Source organism: Ochotona princeps, chromosome 6 (assembly GCF_030435755.1).
Source record: "Ochotona princeps isolate mOchPri1 chromosome 6, mOchPri1.hap1, whole genome shotgun sequence".
Lineage (NCBI taxonomy): Eukaryota > Metazoa > Chordata > Mammalia > Lagomorpha > Ochotonidae > Ochotona > Ochotona princeps.
The window spans coordinates 1496657-1505833 of NC_080837.1; the positions used below are offsets into that span (position 1 = coordinate 1496657).

A 9177-nucleotide genomic window follows, 5' to 3' on the forward strand; every position below is an offset into this window, starting at 1 on the left:
GGGATCCCCACTTCTGAACACTCACCGTCTTTGCCCTTATGCGCTGTTTTGTCTTCACAGTTAGCTATTCATGTGTATGAGCCATCTCCACGCTGCCCCCACACAGCCTTCAAAGAGGAGAGTTTTCTATAAGGCATTGTTCTTAGAATACAGATCTCGCTTGCTGTTCATGAAGTGGAAATTGGGATTAAATTCTACTACAAATATCATTATGGTTAGGGTTGCTATATAATAGATTATACGTGTGACCTTCTTTCTTCCCCCACCCCCAGCTATCCTCATAACAATGAAACTCTAGTCCAGTGAACTGCCAGGAACAATATGAACTTTATAAAGTCCATCACTGATCAGGAAAATCACTTGTGTAGTGCTGACTTTGTGAACCTCAGGGGGACATCGTGAGATACAAACAAACAAATATCTAAAAGCATCTGAGGACAGAAAAAGCATTATTCAAAGTGTGACAACTCCTTGGTGGGCCAGGGCAAGAGAGGAGTGGGTAGTGGGCTCCTCTCAGGCTGTCTGCACACACAGATACCTGCTGAGTTGCAGGGACACTGAGAGCCAGGCGTGGAACAGAGGAGATGAGACAGTGTGCCCTGCTTACAGACACACCTGTGCTGACCAAGGTGAGCACAGAACATGGAGTTCCAGCATAGTTCCTGTGTGCTCGGATAGAGGAAGTTACAACTCGAAGGTTAAGCCATGCGTTGTACAAAGGGCATTTTATTCCATCATTTAAAGATGCTTTCATAAAATACCTCCTTTAAAAGTTATTTTAACATGTATTACCCTTCAGTTATTCTATCTCAAGTCTCAACACCAGAACTTTGTCTCTTTAAATTTGGTCCAAAATGCAGTTTGAAGGCAGTCATTGGCTTTTGTGTAGCACCTGCTTGCTTTAAAGCAAGAGCCCGAACTTCCTTCTGCCAAGGGCCCTTTCTCCAGCCACATGCAACTGTCAACTTGAGAATTAGCCCATTGTAGAGTGATTGAATTGGTTGGGTGCCACCTGCAGCTAGCTGCCTTTGCAGGGTCAGAATGAGTGGGTTTGCGGGCCTTATACTGCCCGCTGGCCAGATGTTTCCCCCAGTGCAAGCATGGCTGTCCCCAGTCACTGTCCCACACTTGTCTTTCTCCTGGCAGCTGCCAGCACCCATGTGGCTCAGCTGTGCTGAGTGCTGCCATCAACCAGCAGCGCATGTAATGATGCCCCAGACTGGGTGTCTGTCACCCAAGTCAGGCTGGTCAGACAAAGCAGCTGGAACTGTCTGGTTGTCATCCTCCTTCAAAATCTGGCTACCTTTTCATGACAGATCAACACTTGACCTATTGTTTTGGCACAAGAACAATATCAGATTAGCATGTTGACCTCAAATGGTGAGTCATTGTGCAGATATGTCTTCTTATAATGTCCCTTGTAAGGACATTTTCAAAATGTACCTGCTAGGAAAGGTCAGTGTGATTTGGATTCATTATTAACTTCAACAGGAATGTCAACATTATTCATTGTTTTAAAGTTTTTGAACATTAGGAGAAGAAAGAAAAATAGTACAGAGGAAGAAAATCATGCATGATTGCATACTGTTTAATAGTTTCCTAAGGACCCCAGCGTGGCCTAGTGGCTAAGGTCCTCGCCTTGATCCCATATGGCCACTGGTTCTAATCCCGGCAGCTCCACTTCCTCTCTATCTCTCCTTCTCTCAGTATATCTGACTTTGTAATAAAAATAAAATAAATCTTTAAAAAAAAATTTCAAGCAGATGTTGATGTTATATTGGGACTCTTAATTGACTGGGATGATATTCTACCAGCTCTAACTTCGGACCAGAAATGGTCTCCCCAAGAAACTGTTCAAACCATCTGGACAATAAGTAGCTGGACTCTATGCTTGCAAGGAAAGAATCTTGATTGAATTTGAACTGTAATACTGCATCAAGGTGGAGGAATCCATCAGGGGGGAGGGGCGTGGGAGGGGTGGGGGGATTCCCAGAGCCTATGAAACTGTCACATAATGCAAAATAATTAATAAAAAAAATTTTCAAGCAGAAAGCAAAGCTGAAAGGGGTTGAAGTGCATACTCGCACACTCAAAACTGGCATTATCATCACGCAGGGCACTTGCTCAGTCACACAGCTGCCCACTCATCTGTTCACCTTGGTTGGTTGTTTTATATCAATAAGTCACTGCAAAAATTAATTTGCTTCTCCCTAAATAATTTAGCATACATATTGTTAATTATAATAGTTGCTAGAATTTCTAATTTTTTAAAAGGAAATTTATTTATTTACAAGCAAGAATAATAGAGAGAAGGGGAGAGGCAGAAAGCTACCCTCTCTTGGTTTATTCCCCTTGTGGCTGCAACAGCCACAGCTGGGCCGGACTGAAGCCAGGAGCTTCATCTGGGTTTCCCACATGGGTGGGAGGGGCCCAGACACTTGGAAACTTGAGCTATCTTCTCTTGCTTTTTTTCTGGTTTTTAGCAGGGAGCTGATTCAAATGAGGAGCAGCTGGAACACAAACCAGCACCCCACATGGAGTATCTGCATCACAGATGATGGCATCTACCTATTATGCCACGCTGGCCCCTCATTTCTTCTTTAGAGCTAAAATTTACATACTAAAATGTGTTTCATGTGTACAGTTGCTAAGTTTTTGACAAATGCATACATTCATATAATCTAGACTCCATCAACATTTCAATTTGAGTGTGGGTGTTTGGGCACAGATATTAAGCTGTCACGTGGTAGTGTCCACATTCCATAGTGTAGCGCCTGGGTTTGAATTCTCCCTCTGCTTCCAACCCAGCTTCCTGAGAAGCAGCAGGTGTCAGCTCACATGCTTGAGTCCCTTCTCCCATGTGGGAGACCTGGACAGAGGGTCCACAGCTGCCGTCTTTGCCCCAGCTCCAGCCCCAGCTCCAGCTCTAGCCCCAACCCCAGCCCCAACTGGTGCAGGCTTTTGTAAAGTGAACCAACAGACTGAAGATCTCTCTCTCTCTCTCTCTCTCTCTCTCTCTCTCTGTCCTCACCCTGCTTTTCAAATACATAAAAATATAACTTTTGAAGAACATTGTCCGAATTTTTCTCTTGTCATTTAGCTTTTAACATAAGCAGTTTTTCTTATTACAGATCTTCACAGGCATAGTTTTGGTGACGAGAGTTCTATTTTAAATTTAGCTCTACTTCATCTTGAAATTATTTGAGTGTTTTGGTTTCGGTTGGGAAGTTATAGCTCCTTTCCTAAGTAGTTACATCTGTTGTCGCACTGCCATTTGTTCTTTTTTCCATCAGTGTGGATATAAGCACTTCCATTATTATACTGATTCTCTTTCTCTGATTGCACTGACTTTCCCGTGTATTTAACGACAACTTCAGTGTCGGTGCCGCAACACCCTCCAAAGTATCAGTAGCCAAGAAAAATGCTAAATTCTTGCAGTAAATTAAATGGCTGTTTTGTGGCCTCTGGAATAGACTTGAGGGCCAGTGCCCTGATGTGCTCTGTCCACGCACTCAGGACAAGGTCTCTCGTTGACATACTGCCAGGCCTAGAGGTTTTGTGGACACACTGTTTAGAGAGCCATGTTCTGGGTCTTAGGCTTGTAGCTGTTCACTGTTCCTTCTTGTACCTATTCTCCAGCTTTGTCACGTGAATCTGCACAATATGCCATCCCAGGCTTTGCTATAACAACTGTCAGAGTGTGGGTCTCGAAGGTGCCACACACCATCCAGGCCCACATCATTCAACAGACGTTCTTAGGGCCGATGCCCTAGTGCAGCCGTGGGCACCACACGGGGCCCTGAGCCTGTGCTGTGCTGGCCTGTGTACCCTGAGCCAGCCGGGCAGAGTCAGAGCCACGGTAGTCATGGTGCAGCAGCTGTCAGATGAGGCCGCAGTGTCCTGTGGCCACTGACACCCAGCAGATCTCTCTCTCTCTTTCTCTCTCTCTCGCTCGCTCGCTCTTTCTCTCTCTCTCTGGGAGGAATCCCTGCCCTGGCTGTTCCAGCTTTTTCTGCTTCAGCCACTTGTTTGGCTTTTGCATTAATGAAGACTTCATGCAAAATCTTATGTGTGTGTGTGAATGTGTGTTTCAACAGGAAATAAAGGAAAAAAAGAAATTCTGCAAGATGTACGTGGAGGACCTTGTGAAGGGAGCCACAGAGATCAACAGGAAGAACGAAGCCTTGCAGAAGCTTTGGCCACAACTGTTCATTGAGCTCGTGAGGGACGCCGTCATTGAGATCCGCAATAAGAACGCCTACATGAAGCTCTGCCTGCAGCAGATCACCGACCATAAATAGAGATGCTTTGGCCTTGGCTGGCTCAGGCACCTTCATTGTCTAAAGATTGCAAATACATAGGTCAAACACGTGAAACCACTGCACTATCCCACAAACTAGACAGGCTAGCTAGCATTGCAGCATCACAGCCCGCTGCTCAAAAGGGAGGAGTGACCTCCTGGGTGCGCAGGCCCAAGGGTGCTCCGGAGCCCAGCAGGTCCCAGAGGCGGCCAGGGCCGCGAGCCAACCCCTGCCCTCCTGTCCTCACTGTGCCTGAGCCCCGCCCGGCCCCAGGCCTGCAGTATCCGCTGATGGTTAACCTGAGATGCTTCACCCACTTTCAGCTGATGGCTGTCACTTACTTGTCTTATTATTTTATGTCTTGGTTTCAAAGCCAAAATATGTTCTTTTTTATGACTGAAAAATAAACTTATGAATACATTAGTTTAAAGAAAAAAGTGTTTTCTGCCTCCTTCCCCTGGTCCGCCTTTTCCCATTTAGTGTCAGAGAAGGCAGTCTTCCAGAGCCACTGGGGGCAGAGAATATGGGCGTGACTCCCATCTGGGGAGGCACCTGAAGCTTTCTTGGAAGGGGTATTGAGTGCGTGTGCAATATACATGTCAGTGAGTCCGTCTCTCTGGGACGTGTTGCTTCCTGCAGGTTCTTCTCCGGCTCCTCTGCTGTGCCTGTGGCCTGTGACTCAGAAGTGTCAGAGGTGCAAGGCGAATCGATCTCATTGTGAAGGTTCTGTCTGAAGACCAGAGAGACCAACCAGAGGCAAACAGGGCTTGCCCAGATGCTGGGGAAGGTGGTGGCACCATGTGACCACAGCCAGAAGAGATGATGCGACTTACACAAGCGGTCTGCCAGGCCATCAGCACACACCCACTGGTTGGCTCCAGCTTTGCCTGGCAGTAAAAGCCACCAGGGTGTGGGAAAGCAGGAATAGAAGGTGCAAGGCAGCCGCGTGCTGCAGCGACACTTGGGAGGAAGTGGCTACGTTAGCTGCTAGTGCAGTTCTAGGAAAGGACCCAACCCTTCAGTTGTCTCGGCAACCCTGCCAGCGCTCAGTTCTCACTGAGAACATATTTTCTCTGAGCACTTCAGGCCACACTGTCCTCGGGCTCCCAGCATGCTACTGCTATCGGGTGACGAACTCCCTTAACTCCTGGTGTGCAAAGACATCCAGTAAACAGGCTCCCACTCGCTTTTGGACACAGATTGCGCCAAGGGTTGGAGTCCAGGACAGGAAGAACTATGAACACTACTTGGTACGTGCCACAGGAAGTGGATCCATTCTTCAGGAGACACTGAGGCTTTGGAGCTTTGATTTTCCTGATTATACTTTATTTTTTCCCCATAAAAAAATTTGAGGTAGCTTGCAACAAAACACGTACACACACAAATGAGCCATGAAAGCTTAAATACAAGTGGAATATCAGGATCAAAGACAACAAATATTCCACCAGTGCTGGTTAACCACAGTTACCACAATCAAGTTTCAAACTTGGCTCTGAACTTCCTGGCAGCACTAGCTGCTCCGTCTCCAGCTTACATGCCAAGAGCTGGTTACAAACGCCAACCTTGGCGCTTCACGTCAACTCCATTTTGTATTTTGCCTCACTACTTTTAGCCAGCTTTGTCCTCTCTTTCTCTTTCCTTCTGCCTCCCCACTCACTCTACACTCCTCCCACCCCCGCAAGAATATCTTACAAAACTGGGTACCCAGAGAATACAGCCTGGCTTTTCCCAAAGAGGAGACCAGGATGTGGTTTGGTTGACAAACAGTTATCATCTCTTCTCTAAATAAGCCCACTTACAACCAAAGGAATAACAAAACAAAAAAAAAAAAAAAAAGAGAGAGAGATTTAACCTCAATAAAAGAAAAACTTAGATAAACCAAAATTGAACAGCAAAAGAATAAGACAGTTAACAACTGTTAGGTTTGTAAAGATGACCATGAGTACTGCTAGATGCCAAAGACATCAAACTTGCTAATCCCAGGCAAGCTCATCCTTTTTGGCTCCCAACTCCTAGCACAAGCACCGTAGTGTCCACCTTTGAGCATTTAGCCACCATCGCACCCATGAGCACGGTTGAGATTTCTGGGTTTCCTCTTCAGAGACTTCATCTTAGGGATGCTACTCCATCATTCAGCTGCCCAAGCCCAAAGCATCAGAGCTGTCCCTATCTCCAGCTCTCACACTCCACATCCAATGATAGACTTGCTGATAGACTTTAAAATGTACCCAACACCTGGTCACTTGCTGATATTCTGTACTGCTGTCATGGTGACCAGGTTGCCACCATCTGCCAGTCACAGCATGCAGGACAATTGCCGGTTGGTCTTTCCGAATAGGTTGTTGCTCCTATCCCTCAAGTTGGCTCTCTGTACGGCCAATACATCAAAATCTTTAATACATGTATCCTCAAATAGAAAGTAACAGCAGGCCTGGTTCTTACACACTTCACAGTGATGTTTTGGATTGTCTATGTGCCTATATTGGAGAGGCCCTAATCTTTTTTTTTGTGTGTGTGTGTCTGTGTGTGCTTTCTTAGCCTAACAGCAAGTCCTGAAGGCAGACAAGGAAGGCCACAGATATCTGGAGTCTGTCCAGATGCTGAGTCTTTGAGTCTGATGGTGACTGCAGTGCCATCAAGGACCTACTGGTGAGATGTCTCTAGGTAGAACATTTCACTCTTCCACACCTTTTTCCAGTGCTGAAACAGTGGTCAAACCCAGAGACGAAAGGAAAACACACCTTGAGCTGTTACGAGTGTAAGGCACTGTCCAGCACACCTTTCTGGTCTAGGATCACTGTTCCTCAGTCAGAGGAACATGGACTGAGGATGCTCCCCGAGCTAAGCAGAGCAGCAACACGGCAGCACTGCACTGTTGCGCACATTGTGCAAGGCCTGGGCCTTGGTGGGGTGCAGTGCAGAATGAGCACAGCTGGCACCAGCACCACCCCGAGATCCAGGGAGGACTGTACTGTCATGTACCTTGGTGGGGTGCAGCACAGCCACTCTCAGATCCAGGGACACACAAGCCCCTCAGCTGCTTATGCAAGATGCATGTTGGTAAATACCACCCTAAACGGGGATAAGGGCCTGGGGCCAGCACAGTATTTTATTTCTGTTGAGCCCTGGGGAAATGTCAGTCCTCCACTCCTGTGGGCCTGAACTGTGGGGTGGGCCCCTCCATTTCCATGAACCTCCAGAGAACCAAAGTCAGAAAAGGCATCTTGCTGCATGGATCACTCACAACACTGATTCTTATTGGATCCTGGACTCTGTAGTCCCAGGCCACGTAGGAACTCCAGCAAACTAAAACATGTCTGGAAGACAGAACTAAGTGGCAGACACACCATTGGGAGTTTTCAGTCGAGTAGTGTGAGTACCCAAAAGCAGCAAACAGCATGGGGTATGAAGAAAGAGACCAGACTTGAGGAGCAAGGAGTGAGAGGGCTTGGGTTTCAGGGAGGAGCCCTGCATCCAGGCTGAGGAGCAAGTCTATATGGAGCTGCTGTGGTAGAGTGAGTTGCTGCCCTGCATTGGGTGCTGACTTGGGGTCCCTCAAGCTCCTGGAATGACAGGGGAGGACCAGGAATGTGTATAGCAAGAATGGAAGCTTGAGGGGTGCAGAGGCTGCAGGTAGAAAGCTGAAGGATGGGTAACCACTCAGGTCATTCCCCTGCAGAGCCCAGTTCACCAGGAGGCACTGCAGAGCCTAGAACAAGCAGAGCCTCCCTGCTCCTCCAGGAGGCGCTGCAGAGCCTAGAACAAGCAGAGCCTCCCAGCCCACCCCCAGGAGGCTCTGCAGAGCCTAGAACAAGCAGAACCTCCCTGCCTCTCCAGGAGGCGCTGCAGAGCCTAGAACAAGCAGAGCCTCCCAGCCCACCCCCAGGAGGCTCTGCAGAGCATAGAACAAGCAGAACCTCCCTGCCTCTCCAGGAGGCACACATTCTTCCACTTTTCCTGTCTACTGTAAGTCTCTACCCAAGAATTCTTGATTTTTCTCAACCTCACCCTCAGCTTTAGGTAGATCTCATTTCAATACCCAATAAGACAGATGCCCGGGGAGTTGGATGGCCATTTACCAGGAGGCTGAGAACTGGTCCGCAACAGGCCTGTGGCTTCTCCTGAGGAAACAATGAAGCCACTAATTCACTGCTTAAATTTACCAGAGCCACCAGAGAAGTATGCAGACAGGCATGTAGATTTCACACTATACCCATGAAAGCCTAAATACAGAGGGTGTTTGTCAAATTGGGCTTTTAGATTTCCCAGTTCACCACAGATGGTCACATGAAATACGTGGGGTTTTTTTTACATAGTTTTTAAAATTATTCATTTGTTTTAAAGGTAGAATGACGAAAAGAAACCAGAGAGCAAGAATGAGAGAGTGTTGCCATACTCTACTTTGCTTCCCAAATGACTGCAACAGCTGGGAATTGGTCAAACCTAAAGTAGGAGCCAAGAGCTTCCTCCACGTCTCCCACGTGGGAAGTAGGGGCCATCTTCTGCTGTTTTTCTTAAGCCTTTAGCAGCGAACTAGATGGAAAGTGGAAGAGTCAGGACACAAACCAACATCCTCTGTGGATGCTGGCATTGAAGGTAGTAGCTTAACACATTGTGCTGCAGTACCGGCCCCCATTGTTCATATCTTTTTTCTCAATGATACATTTCTGAGGATTGTCTATATGGATTGTGGTAACTCAACTTGCTTTGCATTCACTCCTGTCTGATAGTTGGTATGGCCAATGCACTTTTTATTTTTCCAATTGGTGAGCACCCAGTGATCTCTGCTTGTCCCATAGGGTAGGATGTTGTCAAATAGCTTTGGGACTGGTATGGACTAGTGAACCCCCCAACACACATGGCAACAAGCCCCAAG

General features: G+C 47.2%; 1 protein-coding gene across 3 annotated transcripts in view; it reads left to right on the forward strand.

The window, feature by feature from the left end:
• Positions 1-4720, forward strand: part of LRRC49 (leucine rich repeat containing 49) — a 174682-nt gene extending 169962 nt beyond the window's left edge. For all 3 annotated transcript variants that reach the window (XM_058665291.1, XM_058665294.1, XM_058665293.1), the window contains one exon: positions 4098-4720. In XM_058665291.1, the coding sequence (XP_058521274.1) occupies positions 4098-4301 (204 nt within the window). In that variant the 3' untranslated portion in view covers positions 4302-4720. The remainder of the gene's footprint in view (positions 1-4097) is intronic.
• Positions 4721-9177: the final 4457 nt, after the last annotated feature.